The following is a 15,468-nucleotide window of genomic DNA, read 5'->3' as shown; positions in this document are numbered from 1 at the left end:
ACTTCGCCCTTCTGAGGGGGGCTGACTCACCGGCAGGGAGAAGAGGCAGGCGAGGGGGCGAAGTCCCCGCCGGCCAGGGAAGCAGTGGTGCCTCCCGCGCGCGCCCCCAACTCCCGGCGCCGCTTCTGGCCACCCGGCCCCTCTCCTCCCCGCCGCTGCTGAGGTAAAAGCACGAAGGGGCTGCCGCAACCCCCCTAGAAAACACCCCCAGGGGGTCGCGACCCACAGGTTGGGAACCACTGCTCTAAACGAAAGCCCTTCAAGTACTTGAAGATGGTTATATCACCTCTCAGTTGTCTCTTCTCTAGGCTAAACATACCCGGCTCCTTCAACCTTTCCTCATAGGACTTGGTCTCCAGACCCCCTCACCATCTTCGTTGCCCTCAATCTGGAGCATGTCCAGAGGAACATGTCCAGAGGTCTACGTGCTTCTTAAACTGTGGTGCCCCAAACTGAACATGATTGTCTAGGTGAGGTCTAACCAGAGCAGAGTAAAGTGTTACCATCTCTTTGCGTGACCTGAACATGATGCTTCTTTTAACTGGATGATGTACATGAAGGTTCCTTGAAATGCTCCCTGTTTTCCTTTTGTCTGTTGTTGCATTCAAACACACTCTCCTGCCTCTACCTGGGAATCACCTGCTGCCTTTTGGTCCGGTTCAGCTCTGGCCTTCAGAAAAGGCCCACAATAGTTCATTGTTCATCCAAACCCCAATTAATCACACAAGATGGCACTTTCCCTTTTAGGAAGCTAAGACGACCTCAAGTTTTGATGCTTTAATTTTCCTTACTGGATGTTGTGGGTTTTTTGAGCAGTGTTTCTTACCTTGTGCTGTTGACGTGTCATATTTGAAGGTTACCCACGTGCTCTCCCTGCACAGAACTGGACAAATCTCACTGGCAAAACAAGGCTTAGAAGTTACAGTAGGAAGTCCCTTCCCCCGACCAGTTCTTTGACCATCACTTATCCAGTATATGAGCTGTCCTTTTTTGCTATGACTGCGGGGCTCATGGGCCCCTGCCTTTGTGGATGCTGGGCTTTGTGTGGATGGAGTGGGTTTTCACTGACCTTGCTGCTGCTTGAAGGCCCTCCCCCATTGGTGCCCAGGGTGTTGCTAGCTGTGGGGAGGGCAAATGAGAGGCACCGTGCTGGGCGCAGGAAAGGGCAGCTGCAGGGGATCCGGTGCTCTGACTTGGCCCTGAGCAGTGCTTCCTTTGGCGGCTTTGCCCTGTCCACTTGCTTTCAAGCCCCGGCCTTCCCACCAGGTTCTTGACCAATCCTGCTTCCTCCTCTGAAAAATGGGGAGAGGGGCTTTCAGGTGTGGCATTCCAGATGATGGGGGTGGGGTCCTGGCCGGACCTGGCTAGTAGGCACAAAGAAGTACATCCTCTCACCCTTTTTTCTTTTACCTCCTGCGTAGCTTTCTGCTGGGAGCCCTTCGTATGAGACCTATTACAAGCAGGCAAGTTTTTGAAGTTTCTACCCCCCCACACCAAAAAAAACCCACATTCACTTCTGATTTCCTTTCTCATTTGCTGGGTAGCAAATGCCTCTGGTGTGATTCGAGTGGCGGAAGCTCTTTCCCCCCTACCCCTCCTGGCTCACCTTTTGTGTTGATGTTTGTCTCACAGGTGGATCCGGCGTCCGTTGGGAGAATCGGGGCCAGTGAGGCTGCTTTGTTCCTTAAAAAGTCCGGCCTCGCAGATGCCATTCTTGGGAAAGTATGTGCTGCCTGTGCTTTGAAAGGGGCTGGGTCTTGTGTGCTTTGTTGAGGGGGTGTGCATGTGGTGGCTCTTCTGATGGCATGGTATATAGGGGCTAGTTTGAGGAGGAGGAGGAGGTTCCTTCTCTGCAACCTGATAGGTAGGTGCTGTCAAGATGCTTTGATTCGGGGGGTGGGGAAGGTGAACATAACATAAGAACATAAGAAAGGCCCTGCTGGATCAGACCAAGGGCCATCAAGTCCAGCAGTCTGTTCACACAGTGGCCTACCAGGTGCCTCTAGGAAGCCACAAACAAGACGACTGCAGCAGCACCATCCTGCCTGTGTTCCATCGCACCCAAAATAATAGGCATGCTCCTCTGATACTAAAGAGAATAGGTATGCAGCATGACTGGTATCCATTCTAACCAATAGCCATGAATACCCCTCTCCTCCATGAATATGTCCATTCCCCTCTTAAAGCCCTCCAGGCTGGCAGCCATCACCACATCCTGGGGCAGGGAGTTCCACAATTTAACTATGCGTTGTGTGAAAACATACTTCCTTTTATCTGTTTTGAATCTTTCGCCCTCCAGCTTTAGCAGATGACCCCGTGTTCTAGTATTATGGGAGAGGGAGAAAAACCTCTCCCTGTCCACTCTCTCCAAACCATGCATAATTTTATAGACCTCTATCACGTCTCCCCTCAGCCGCCTTCTTTCCAAGCTAAACAGCCCTAAGAGTCCTAACCACTCCCCATAGGGCCGTTGCTCTAGTACCCTAATCATTTTGGTTGCTCTTTTCTGCACCTTCTCAAGCTCTGTAATATCCTTTTTTAAGTGTGGTGACCAGAACTGTACACAGTCTTCCAAGTGTGGCCTAACCATAGATTTGTACAAGGGCAGTATATCAGCACTTTTATTTTCTATTCCTCGTCTAATTATGGCCAGCATAGAATTTGCCTTTTTTACAGCAGCCGCACACTGGGTCAACATCTTCATTGAGCTAACCACTACCACCCCAAGATCCCTTTCTTGGTCTGTCTCTGCCAGCACAGATCCCATCAGTGTATATGTGAAGTTGGGATTTTTTGTCCCAATATGCATCACTTTACACTTACTCACATTGAATCTCATTTGCCATTTTAATGCCCATTCTTCCAGTATGCAGAGATCCTTCTGGAGCTCTTCACAGTCCGATTTTGTTTTAACCACCCAAAATAATTTGGTGTCATCTGCAAACTTGGATACTTCACTGTTTAACCCCAACTCCAGGTCATTGATGAACAGGTTGAAAAGCTCCGGTCCCAACACAGATCCCTGAGGCACCCCACTGCTCCCATCCCGCCATTGTAAGAACTGACCATTGGTTCTTACTCTCTGCTTTTTATTTTTCAGCCAGCTCTCAATCCATAAGAGGACTTGTCCTCTTATCCTGTGACTATGAAGTTTGCTTAGCAGTCTTTGGTGGGGGACTTTGTCAAAAGCTTTTTGGAAATCCAAATACACCATATCCACAGGCTCATTCCTATCCACATGCTTATTGAGACTTTCAAAAAACTCTAATAGGTTAGTGAGACAGGACCTACCCTTACAGAAGCCATATTGGGTTTTGCCCAGCAGACCTTGCCCTTCTATATGCTTGATAATTCTATCTTTAATATTGCTTTCCACTAACTTACCCGGAACAGACGTCAAGCTAACTAGCCTGTAATTTTTTGGGTCCCCCCCTGGAACCTTTTTTATGAATGGATGTTACATTGGCCATTCTCCAGTCCTCTGGTACAGAGGCTGATCGAAGGGACATCTTACATACCTTTGTTAGAAGTTCAGCAATTTCCCATTTGAGTTCTTGAAGAATTCTAGGATGAATACCGTCTGGTCCCTGTGACTTGTTAGTTTGCATTTTGTCTAGACGTTCTAGGACTTCCTGCCTAGTTACCACTATTTGCCTCAGCTCCTCATTTTCCCCTCTCCAAAATCTCTGTTCAGGAGAAGGAATCTGCCCTGTATCTTCAACAGTGAAGACAGATGAGAATAATTCATTTAGTTTTTCACAATCGCTTTATCCTCCCTTACAGTTCCTTTACTCCCATTGTCATCCAATGGCCCAACCGCTTCCCTAGCTGGTTTCCTACTCCTAATATACTTAAAGAATTTCTTATTGTTTGTTTTGATGTGTTTAGCAATATGCCCCTCAAAATCTTATTTTGCATCTCTACTTATCTGCTTGCATTTCCTTTGTGCAAGTTTGTGTTTGCTTCTGTTCGCCTCCTTTGGGCAAACCTTCCAGTCTCTGAAGGAAGACTTTTTTCCCCTAATTGCTTCCTTCACCTTACCCGTTAGCCATGGTGGTGACCTCTTGGACTTATTACTACGTTTCCTGACCTGCGGTATACAAGCTAGCTGAGCCTCTAGTAATGTGGACTTGAGTAACCCCCAAGCCTTTTCAAGAGATTTAACCCTCTTAACCGTTCCTTTCAACTTCCTCTTTACCAGTTTTCTCATTTTAGAGAAGTTCCCTCTTTTAAAGACAAAGGTAATTGTGTGAGATTTCCCAGTCACTTTCCCACTTACATATAAATTAAATTTGATGCCATTGTGATCACTATTGCCAACTGGCTCAACTACATCCACATCCCGCACTAAGTCACTGGCAGCACCACAGAGTATTAAATCCAGGATCGCCTCCCCTCTGGTTGGGTCTGTGACCAACTGTTCGAGGGCACAGTCATTTAGGATGTCTAAAAATTTTATCTCTTTGGCTTGACCGGAGCATACATTTATCCAATCAATATGAGGGAAGTTGAAGTCTCCCATTATTACTACTTCGTTACCTTTACATGCTTCCCTAATTTCATTCTCCATCTCGAGATCACCGTGAGCCATTTGGTCAGGGGGCCGATAGAACATCCCCAGTCTTAAATCTCCTTTGGGGCCTGGAATCATCACCCATAAAGATTCTGTGGACGAGTCTGCCCTTTTGATGGTCTCTAGCTTATTAGACACTATGCCTTCCTTGATATACATAGCAACACCCCCTCCAATACGCCCTTCCTTGTCATTTCTATACAGTTTGTAACCAGGGATGACTGTATCCCACTGGTTCTCTCCCCTCCACCAGGTTTCTGTAATGCTCACTATATCTGTTTTCTATAATGCTTACTATATCGAGGTGCAATATAAACATTTTGAACATCTGTGACAACTTTGATTTTTACAAATCCTTCCAATTGCCAATGTAACCCCTGAAGTTATGTTGCTCAAGCTGTGTCTGGAGAGCCCCTAAAAGTCTCTCCTCTGCCTTGCTCTCCTTAAGGACGGCTCAGCAGCGCTACACAAATGCAAGGTCTGATTTGCCAGATTCTGGTAGTGGGGCTAAGAGAGGCACTGCCAAACAAGATTTCCAGTTCTGGGCTAGATGGGTCCTCTGACGGGATGTTGGCCGCTCCTCCCCAAATACAGGGAATGGGGGAGGGGTTGGCTGCAGGTGATTTTCTGTGCTGACCCTCAGACCCTCGGGTTCTCAGCGCAGAGTCAGGCTGCACATGCAGCGGGTTCCCATGATGATGCTTTTCCTTACGAGGAGGAGGAGGAAGAGAATTTTTAACACTGACTTATATTTTTGTGTTTCCTTAGATATGGGACTTGGCAGATCCTGAGGGTAAAGGATTCCTAGACAAACAGGTATGCAAGTGCGTGGTCCGGAAGAAGATGAAACTGTGTTCTGCCATAACAGGCCAGCCTCCTCTTGTGGTGTTCCCCTGCAATGCCAAACCCATAGCTGATAAGGGCTCCTCACTGGGAACATGTTTAAAATTGAGGCCTCAATCTCCAGGGCAAAGAAGGCCTTGTTAGCCGCTTGCTGAGTGTCCGACATCAGTACCTTGTTGCATCTCAGTAATAATAAACTTCACTCCAGACGTTGCAGAGAGTTTTTAAAAGTTTTATTAAGAAAGCAAACAGGTCTACACAAACTTAAGGTCAGAATGCCGATGGGGAGGATACAGGCTATCTATATAGAGAACACACACTAGAATTGGCTACAAGTAATCTTTGAAATTCAAAACATCAGGGTTCTTTCAAGTTTATAGAGGTGCCAGGTTTCTGGCAGAATTGACACCTTTAGAACAGATAGTTGATTTACACTAGGAAGGCTTTGAAGTGGAAGTGTTACTGCCTCCGGCCTTCGTCCCCTCTTCCCAAACTGAAGAGAACTTTCCCACGAGACAGGGAGGGGGGGAAGAGCACGGAGCTTGCTAACCGGGGTCCGACTGGGTGCCGTCGCTGACACTCCACCTCCCCAAAGACCCCTCCCAGGGTTTTCTCGGTTTGGCGGGGTAGTGCCGATGAAATTCTGCCACCAGGGTGGGGGCCATTACGTGCATAGCGGACACCCATTCATCGTGGCTGGAGTTCAGGTGTTTCCAATGCACGAGATATTCCAACTGGCCCCTTCGCACCCGAGTATCTAACACCTTGGAGATCTCAAAGTGCTGTTCCCCTTGCACCATAATTGGGGTCGCAGCTGCAGGTTCAGGGTGCCATTCAGGTGCCGATATAAAGGGTTTCAACAGACTCACATGGAATACCGGGTGCACCCCCTGTAAGGTTTTCGGCAGTTCCAACTCCATAATAACCCGGGAGATTGGAAACGGTCCCACAAATTTTTGACTCAGTTTCTTGCACGGACGTAAAGACCTGAGAGTCTTGGTGGAGAGGTAAACCTTCCCTCCGACTTTTAATTCCCATTGGGGCGCCCTGTGTTTGTCTGCCTGCGCCTTGTATCTCTCCTTTGCTTCTCCAAATTTTTTATAAGCCAGGGCCAAGTGTTCCTCACTGTGTTGGCCCACACTGACACCTCGGGGGGATCGCCGCCCTGCAGGAGGGGTACAGCCCCAAAGGCCCGAATTCCATTCCGTAGACCACTTTGAAAGGGCTTATACCAGTAGCAGAGTGTACTGAGTTATTATAGGCGTATTCTGCCAAAGGCAGCAGGTCGACCCAATTGTCCTGGTGGTAATTCACAAAACTGCGCATGTAACATTTGACTACAGTGTTAACCCTTTCGGTCTGCCCATCTGTCTGCGGGTGATAGGCTGAAGACAAGCCCTGCTGCACACCCACGTCCTAAAAACGCTTTCCAAAACTTTGACCCCCTGTCACTCATGACCTTCCGTGGGAAGCCGTGTAATCTGAAGACCTGGTGCACAAACAAGCGAGCCAGTTTGTGTGCAGAGGGCATTCCGTCGCACGGAACGAGATGAACTTGTTTCGAGAAGAGATCCGTGATCACCCACAGAACCGTCTTCCCCTGGCTAGATGGGAGGTCGGTTATGAAATCCATCCCGATTACCCGCCAGGGTGCTTCTGGGGTCTCTAGGGGTTTTAACAATCCAGGAGACTTCCCCATTAAGCGCTTGCTCGTTGCACACATGGGACAGGATTTCATGAACACATTGATGTCCTGGCACATTCCTGGCCACCAGAACTGCCTTCTTGCTAGGTGCAAGGTCTTCACAAACCCGAAATGCCCCCCGTTTTGGAACTGTGGCTCCATTCCAACACCTCTCGCCGCAGCTCCAGGGGGACGTAGTGTTTATCCTTGTGGGCACCATTCCCGTCCATAACCTGGGATAGGAGAGACTTATCTCCCCGCTCCCGCTGAAGAGCCTCCCCCCACCGTCGTGTGACGTCTTCTGGGAGGTCCTCCAGGACTGCCACGGATCGGAAGGTAGAGGCAGCCAACTCCTGAGGGGAGATAGGGACCGGCTCCTCCACCCTGTCTCCCCGCTCTCGCTGAGAGGACCCTGTCCCCTCCCCTGTGACTGCGCCCGGAGGATCCCCTGGGACCGCCGGGAATGGGGGGCAGGGGCAGCCCTCCCCTGAGAGGAATCCGAAACCGACTCTGTCACCGCTGCGTGGGTTTGGGCTCTGGTTAGAACTCCCACGCTTCTCCCCTCCGGAGTTAAGCCCAGGTGTTCTCATGTAAAGAGGGATCCCACCGGCCGTTCGACTCTACATTCATATTGCAGCATCCGGGACAGCCCGTCGGCCAGGCAGTTTTCCTTCCCGGGCATGTGTTTAATGGTGAAACGGAATTTGGAAAAAAAATCTGCCCAGCGCAGCTGTTTAGCCGATAGCTTTCGCGGACCCAATATAGTCTCAAGATTCCGGTGGTCAGTCCAGACCTCAAAAGGTACAGCTGATCCCTCCAGGAACTGCCGCCAGACCTTAAGGGCATGCTTAATAGCCATGGCTTCCTTTTCCCCAATCGGCCAGTTTAGCTCAAGGCCGGAGAATTTCCTAGAAAAATAGGCACAGGGTTTAAGCACCCCTTGGTCATCCCTCTGAAGGAGCGCACCTCCCATTGCCTTCTCCGAGGCGTCTACTTGAAGGGTGAATGGCTTAGAACAATCTGGGTGAGCCAGAACTGGCTCGGAAGTAAAGCGCTCCTTCAGAGTTTCAAATGCCATCAGTCCAAGGTACTTGGTATTGCACAAAGGTAGCCTCCTGCCCCTTCCCCTTGGTTTTGAGCAGATCGGTGATTGGCAAGGCTATTTGGCCAAAATCCTGGATAAAACCTCTATAAAAATTCGCGAACCCCAAGAACTGCTGGACCTGCTTGCGAGTTCTGGGGGGTTCCCACTCCCAGACCGCCTGAACCTTCTCAGGGTCCATATTCAAACCGTGGGGGGATATAACATATCCGAGAAAGGACAACTGGCTCTGGTTGAACGCACATTTTGACAGTTTGGCATACAAATGGTTGTCCTTTAAGCGACGCAAAACCTCCCGCACCAAACCTCAGTGTTCCTCGCGGTCCCTGGAGTAGATCAGAATGTCGTCCAGATAAACGATCAGTCCTTTAAACAGGAGGTATGTAGGATCTCATTAATTAATTGCATGAAACACGACGGTACCCCAGATAAACCGAATGGCATGACCATAAATTCAAATAACCCATAACAACAAGAAAAGGCCGTCTTTGCTTCATCCCCCTCCTTAATCCGCACCCGGTAGTAGGCTTCCGCCAGTTCAAGTTTCGAGAACACACAGACCACCTGGAGAGCACTCAGGAGGTCCGGGATTAAGGGAATGGGATAGGCGTTAGTCTCAGTAATAGCGTTAAGCCGCCTATAGTCAACACACAGTCTGAGATCAGAGGTCCCTGCTTTGGATGGCCGTATGAACCCCCGCGCCAAGTTCTTGTCAAGGAATTCTAGCAGCACCGCTTTCTCTTGGGAGCTCATGGGGCAAACTCGGGCTTTGGATGGCTTGATGTTCTTAAGTAGTTCTATAGCACAGTCCGTTGTGCGGTGAGGAGGTAATAAGTCACAGTCCTTCCCTTCAAACAAATCTGCAAAGTCACTATACTCCAGGGGCAGCGTGTGCGCCTCAATCGTAGCGGCATCCCCCCCTTCGCCTCCGGGCATGTAATCCTGGCCGTGTCTCTCGCATTGGGGAGCCCCAAACACAACCTGCCTCCAGTCGATGCTCGGGTTGTGTCCCGCCAGCCAGTTGCTACCGAGAACCACCGGGTAGGAGATCTTAGGCACTTCCGTGAAGTGGATCTGTTCCCAGTGGTCTCCCACCCCCAACAACACCTTGCGAGAGCGCAAATGGACCGGGCCCCCCCGCAGATCACTCCCATCCATTTGATGGAAATGCAAGGGCTGGTCCAGTTCTCGAGTCCCGACCTTCAGGCGTTCCTTCTCCACCACAGCCTGATCAATCAAGGTCCGGGAACACCCGGAATCCAGGATAGCAACAACAGCCACAGGTTCCTCTCCGTGGCGGTTCTGCAACACAACAGGCAGCAGCAGCGTTTCTCCCTGGTCACTCACCCTACTTGGAGCCGGTTTGGTTTCTTCCGAGGGTGCCCTCCATGCCGGCTCTCTCACAGAAGGCCGTCCTCGTTTTTTGCCGGCGAGGAATCTCTGGAGCGATCCCGAGGGCTAAGGCTGCTCGAATCATATGCCGTTCCCGCATGCAGGGCCACTGTCCCGCGCCGGCTGACAGTCCCCTCTGCTCTTCTCCGATCCAGGGTCCCCGTTGGGGTGGTTTCCCGTTTCTGGGATGCTCGGTTGCCTGACGACTCCGCCGATGAGCTGGTGCATTTCGCCGCAAAATGGCCCATCTTCCCGCACTGGAGACATGCTCCTTCCTTGAAACGGCGCGCCTTTTCCAGGCTGAAGCCCCCTCGGTTCCTTCCGTCTCGCCGCGGTTCCGCTGTATTGCCCCCCTTGGCGGGAGCCGCGGGGGGTACCTTTGACAGGCGATCCTTGGAAAACTGGAGGGTTAGCTTACGATTCTCCACCAAGGCCGCCAGTTTAATCCAGTCCTCTACCGACTCTGGATCTCCCAGGGTTAAACAGCCGCCAGCACTTCCCAACGCAATCCTTCGCGGAAGTGCTGGACCTTGGTGGCCTCACTCCATTCCCTTATCTTGCAGGATAGGGATTGAAAATCTTGAGCGTACTCACAGAGCGGGCCCCCTGCTTCAAACGACGCATGGCAATTTTTGCCTTCTCCCCACTGTGGGGATCCTCAAAACTGCGCCGCAGCGCAGACATAAATTCCGTTAGGGATTTCAAGACCCTGGGCATAGTCTCTGTCACCGTTACTGCCCATTCCACCGCCTCCTTCTCCAGTAGGCTGATCACGTATCTGACCCGGGCTTCTTCCAGAGGAAAGGTTTCCCCTTGATCCTTCATGAACCCGGACACTTGGAGTAGGAAGTGGGGTAGCTGAGTGCTTGATCCGTCGAAGGACACTTTCAGATCCCTGGCGGTAGGGCGCCTGGGCGAGGGTGCCTCTCTACAGACGGGTGGTTCCGCGGTGGCTCGGGGTTGCTGCGAGGCTGTCCGAGCTCTCTCACTGCCCCCAAAACTGCAGCCAAGTCCTTCCGCAGAGCGTCCAGCTGCGCCTGCATATCCCGTTCTGTAGAGCCAACGTCTGGTTCTGTCCGCGTAGCAGGGCAACTTCCTCTGCGGCGATGGTGACTGGGGTGACCGGAGTGCGGGTGATCGAGGGTCCCTCCACCCCTTCTCTAGGAACGACCTCCCGGCTTCACTCTTCCCCTTCTCCGTACCAAGTGGTTAGCGGGCCCCGGTAAAATCCGCCACATGGTTCAGATGCTGCCCGTTCGTTGGCCCCGATTCTCCGTTGCTGCTCGACTTGCGTAGGCAAGGAGGTCCATGTCGGTACCTCAGGAAAATCGGTAATCCCAGCCGGGCGCTGCTCCGGGGTCGTTGCTTCCAGGTCAAAATCAATAAGGGAGGTTGCCCCCCGTTCGTCGCTCTGGCGGAGGTCTTCCCCCGTTTTGAGCGAGTGTGTGGATTGCGCAGACATACTAATACTAACTATTTACTAATACAAAAATAAAAAAGAAGGCTAAGGAGATTCTGACCTACTGTCAGACTTCAGTACCTTGTTGCATCTCAGTAATAGTAAACTTCACTCCAGATGTTGCAGAGAGTTTTTAAAAGTTTTATTAAGAAAGCAAACAGGTCAGGGTCTACACAAACTTAAGGTCAGAATGCCGATGGGGAGGATACAGGCTATCTATATAGAGAACACACACTAGAATTGGCTACAAGTAATCTTTGAAATGCAAAACATCAGGGTTCTTTCAAGTTTCTAGAGGTGCCAGGCTTCTGGCAGAATTGACACCTTTAGAACAGATAGTTGATTTACACTAGGAAGGCTTTGAAGTGGAAGTGTTACTGCCTCTCCCCTCTACCCAAACTGAAGAGAACTTTCCCACGAGACAGGGAGGGGGGGAAGAGCACGGAGCTTGCTAACCGGGGTCCAACTGAGTGCCCTCGCTGACACTGAGGCAGAGAGAGCCTCTGGGCTCCAGCCTGGCCAGCGCTTAGAGACAGTCAAGGTGCAGAGTTGTCCTTCAGCTTTTCTGGAGCGGACGTTTCACACAAAGAGGTCTCCTTGTGAATCAGGCTAGTTTACTGCTTCTGAATGTGGAGGTTCCCTTTAGACATCGTGGCTTGAAGCTGTTGACAGACCGTTCCCTCTGGAATCTAACCTTCCCACTTTTAAAGCTATCTTTGTTAGTGGCTGTCACCACATCTACTGGCAGTGAATTCAGCCATTTCGTTTTGTCTGTCCTGAATCAGTTGCCTGTCAGCTTCATCAGGTGTCCCTGAATTCTGGTATTGTGGAGGAAGAAGAAAAAGTCCTCCCTGTCCCCGTCCTCCTCCACTTGCATAATTTTGGAAAGGTCTGCTTGTGTTTTGCCAGCTTGGTGGGATTAAGCACCTGGTTCCCTTCCGGTTCCCATGAAGCCCATCTCTTTTGGACAGGTTTGGCTTGTTTCCCGGGAGGTCCTCCAGTGCCTGACAAATCTAAGCCCTTCCTCCTGTCGCCACTTCCTTACCCGCTTGTTGAGGCTTCTGAGCTGTACCTGTCTGGCTGTCCTTGTAGCTGGAGCAGATCTGTATTCTGAGAAGGCTGCCTTTAAATCCTGGGCTTCACCCTTCAGCCAAGCCATTTAAATTTCCCTCCATAACTCTTTCGAGGGGCTATGGCTCAGTGGTAGAGCATCTGCTTGGCATGCAGAAGGTCCCAGGTTCAATCCCCAGTGGCATCTCCAGTTAAAGGGACCAGGCAAGAAGGTGATGTGAAAGACCTTTCTCTGCCTGAGACCCTGGAGAGCCGCTGCCGGGCTAAGTAGGCAATACTGACTTTGATGGGCCGAGGGGGGGGGGAGTCTGATTGAGTATAAGGGGCAGCTTCATGAGTTCTTCATGTGATTATTGGCAGCCCTTTAGGTGTGTCTCACTTCCTCGCTGTCTGTCTCATTCAGGGTTTCTTCATTGCGCTGCGGCTGGTGGCCTGTGCACAGAGTGGCCAGGAGGTCAGCCTGAGCAACCTGAACCTGGTATTGCCACCTCCAAAATTTGTAAGTCTCTCTCTCTTTCAAGCACTCCCTTTGGCGCAGCCCACAGTTTTCCCCTGTTGTAACAGGCTGGTAGTGGCCGCGGCTGCTTGCGTGGCTCTTAGAGCTTCCCGCGCGGAAGAGTCTGAATGTTCTGTTTGTATTTCCAGCACGACAGTCCCAGCCCCATGCAGGTCTCCTCTTCGTCAGACGGCCACTGGGCGGTCAGGGTAAGTTCCTGAGAGAATTGCATTTCTCCACGTTCCTCTGGAATGACCTCCCCTGCTGGGGCAGTTCTGAGCCTCCTAGCAAAAGGGCCCCTTCTCCAGACAAGTTTAGCTGCACTGCCATTAAGTCTCCTTCTGGTATCTTTAAAGAAAACCACAGATTCATTGTCACTACTTAATTTAAAACTTTATATTGTTTTAATTAATTATTAGAAGTGCCTGAATATAGTGGCTTCATCATGTATGGATGTTCCACACCTGATGACTCCAGCAGGAAACATTTTTCCTGCCACAGCAAATGTTTCACAAAATAGTTGTACTGTTGTGGCACAAGTCTGATAAACTTGGGACATCTGTTGGGTTAAATTTGAGGAGCCATCATCCTTCTGCCCTGACCTGGATGGCCCAGGCTAGCCTGAGCTAAGCAGGGTCGGCCCTGGTTAGTATTTGGATGGGAGCCCACCAAGGAATACCAGGGTTGCTGTGCAGAGGAAGGCACTGGCAAACCACCTCTGTTAGTCTCTTGCCATGAAAATCCACCAAAAGGGGTCGCCATAAGTCTGCTGCGACTTGACGGCACTTTACTCACACACACACACACACATCATCCTTCTGCTGGAGGTAAGGGCCTGCCAGACAGTTTTATTATGTAGGCCCAAGTCTGGATGGCATTTGTCAGTTCCTTTAAAAAAAAGTCATTATCTAGATCACTGGTTCCCAACCAGGGGTCCGTGGACCCCCAGGGGTCCGCGAGAACTAAATTAAGGTCCGCGAAACAAAGTTATAAACCCATAATAAATTAATATTTTCAATTAAAAGTTATCTATTATAAAAATATATATTTAAATATTATTCTAAGTTAAATGTTTAACAGTTATGATTAAAGTTTATTTTCAAATTCTTGGAATTTTTATTTTGAACCTTGGGGTCCCTGCATTGAACAAAAAAGTCCTAGTGGTCCCTGGTCAAAAAAAGGTTGGGATTGCAATTCCCTGCAAAGCCCTAAATGGGCAATAAAGAAAGAGAGACTCACAAAGTGTGTAGCTCTCCAGTTGTAATCTAAGGCTGACTGATTTTCTCATGATTGTTCTGTAAAGGTTGACTTAAAAACTGAGCTCTAGGAAGATGCCTGTACAGGCGCCTCTGAGTATTCACGCGCTCAGCTTGGGTTCTACCTGATTTAGGCTGTTTCTTGTCAAACAGGTGGAAGAGAAAGCCAAGTTTGATGGCATTTTTGAAAGCCTTTTGCCAGTAAACGGTTTACTTTCGGGAGACAAAGTGAAGCCAGTGTTGATGAACTCTAAACTACCTCTTGATATTCTTGGAAGGGTAAGGCAATCTCCTCTATTCTCTTTTGTCCTGTCTGGTTTGAGCGTGGTGTGGATCTACAGCCTGCGTGGTGTCGTAGTGAAGAGTGCTAGATTGGGGCTGGGCAGCTCTGTGCTCCAGCCCCTCCTCTGCCATGAAGCTCCCAGGGTGAGGGTGAAGCTTCCGCCCCAGCGCCCAACCGCCACTGCCCTCGAGCAAGCGAGAGAGGCCCAGCCCTGCTCAGACACTGGGAGGAAGGGGGGGACCTGCTCGTCCCAGCAGGGTTCTTTGGCAGCTCCCCCTTGCCCTTAGGGAGGCTGCCACCACCTCCTCATCCCTGCCCCCCTCCCTAGTCTGTTGCCTGGAGGAGCATCAAACTTGTGGGTGTCTTTGCAGCATGAGCTGCAGCAAGGCACAAAGGTAGGTCTCAAGGCAATTCTTTCTCTTAACCAATACAGCTTCGTTCTACGGGCATAACTCCAGAGTCAACAGAGGTTGCAGGACTAGGGTGCAGACTAAGAAAAGAAGCATGGAAAGATTGCCACCATCTCACACGCACAGGAGGGACAGCTCCTTTTCCAGTCTCCCCCACCCCACCCCCAGCATGTGTAAGAAGGTCTTAACCGATCTGGGCCTCAACAACACCTCCAGGACCGATTCAGCCAATCGAGAGGTGCATCTTATCCAGTGGTCCAGGGTGGGGGTGGCGGTTGCAACTCTTCATGGGAGGGGCATCTCCCACAATCCCCAGTTTCAGTTCTGTGTGGTTCACAGACTGTGTGGCTTTCTCACTGTGCTGGTTAAAGAGCTCAGCAGCTCCTTCCCCCCTCCCCCCCCCCGCAGTTTTCTTGTTTTCTCTGCCTACCTTGTGAGCCTTTGTCCTCTGTCACCGAAGGAGCAGGGGTTAGGGCTGCCTTTCTGCAGCGCCCGCCCCTTCACTGCGCGGTCCGCTCCCCAGGAGGGGGAGAACGCCGCAGGGCCTCCGTGCTTCAGCCAGGGGCTTCAGCCAGGGGCTCCCTCCCAGGCAGTGGAGGCGTGTCAGCGGCTGCAGCCGAGGCGCCTGTTCCTCAGGATCGGACTGAGGTACACTTTTCCTGGATGCCATGGATAAAAATTAGCAGAGGACAGAGACAAGAAAAAGGCACTGCCAAACCACAAGCGAGAGGGAAAGCCCAAAGAGTCCTTTCAGGACTCCAGACCAGAATTCCTGCTGGGAAAATGACGACAAGCCAGATCCTTAGTCTGCTCTCCAGCCTTCCTCCAAGTGCCAGACAAAAGAATCTCACCCCTCAGCCTGATGCCAAACAGCGACCCCCAGCAACGCCAAACAGCGA

At 50.8% G+C, this 15,468-nt stretch overlaps 1 protein-coding gene across 1 annotated transcript in view; it reads left to right on the top strand.

Moving 5' to 3' along the window:
• The first annotated feature begins 1,617 nt into the window (after positions 1–1,617).
• The window catches only part of EPS15L1 (epidermal growth factor receptor pathway substrate 15 like 1), a 45,221-nt gene continuing 31,370 nt past the window's right edge, over positions 1,618–15,468 (top strand). The window contains exons 1-5 of the mRNA XM_056867538.1: positions 1,618–1,722; positions 5,342–5,389; positions 12,528–12,623; positions 12,770–12,829; positions 14,030–14,155. Of these exons, the coding sequence (XP_056723516.1) occupies positions 1,618–1,722; positions 5,342–5,389; positions 12,528–12,623; positions 12,770–12,829; positions 14,030–14,155 (435 nt within the window). The remainder of the gene's footprint in view (positions 1,723–5,341; positions 5,390–12,527; positions 12,624–12,769; positions 12,830–14,029; positions 14,156–15,468) is intronic.

Source organism: Euleptes europaea, chromosome 2 (assembly GCF_029931775.1).
Source record: "Euleptes europaea isolate rEulEur1 chromosome 2, rEulEur1.hap1, whole genome shotgun sequence".
In the NCBI taxonomy this organism is placed as follows: Eukaryota; Metazoa; Chordata; class Lepidosauria; order Squamata; family Sphaerodactylidae; genus Euleptes; species Euleptes europaea.
This window is presented reverse-complemented; position numbering and strand designations above follow the sequence as displayed.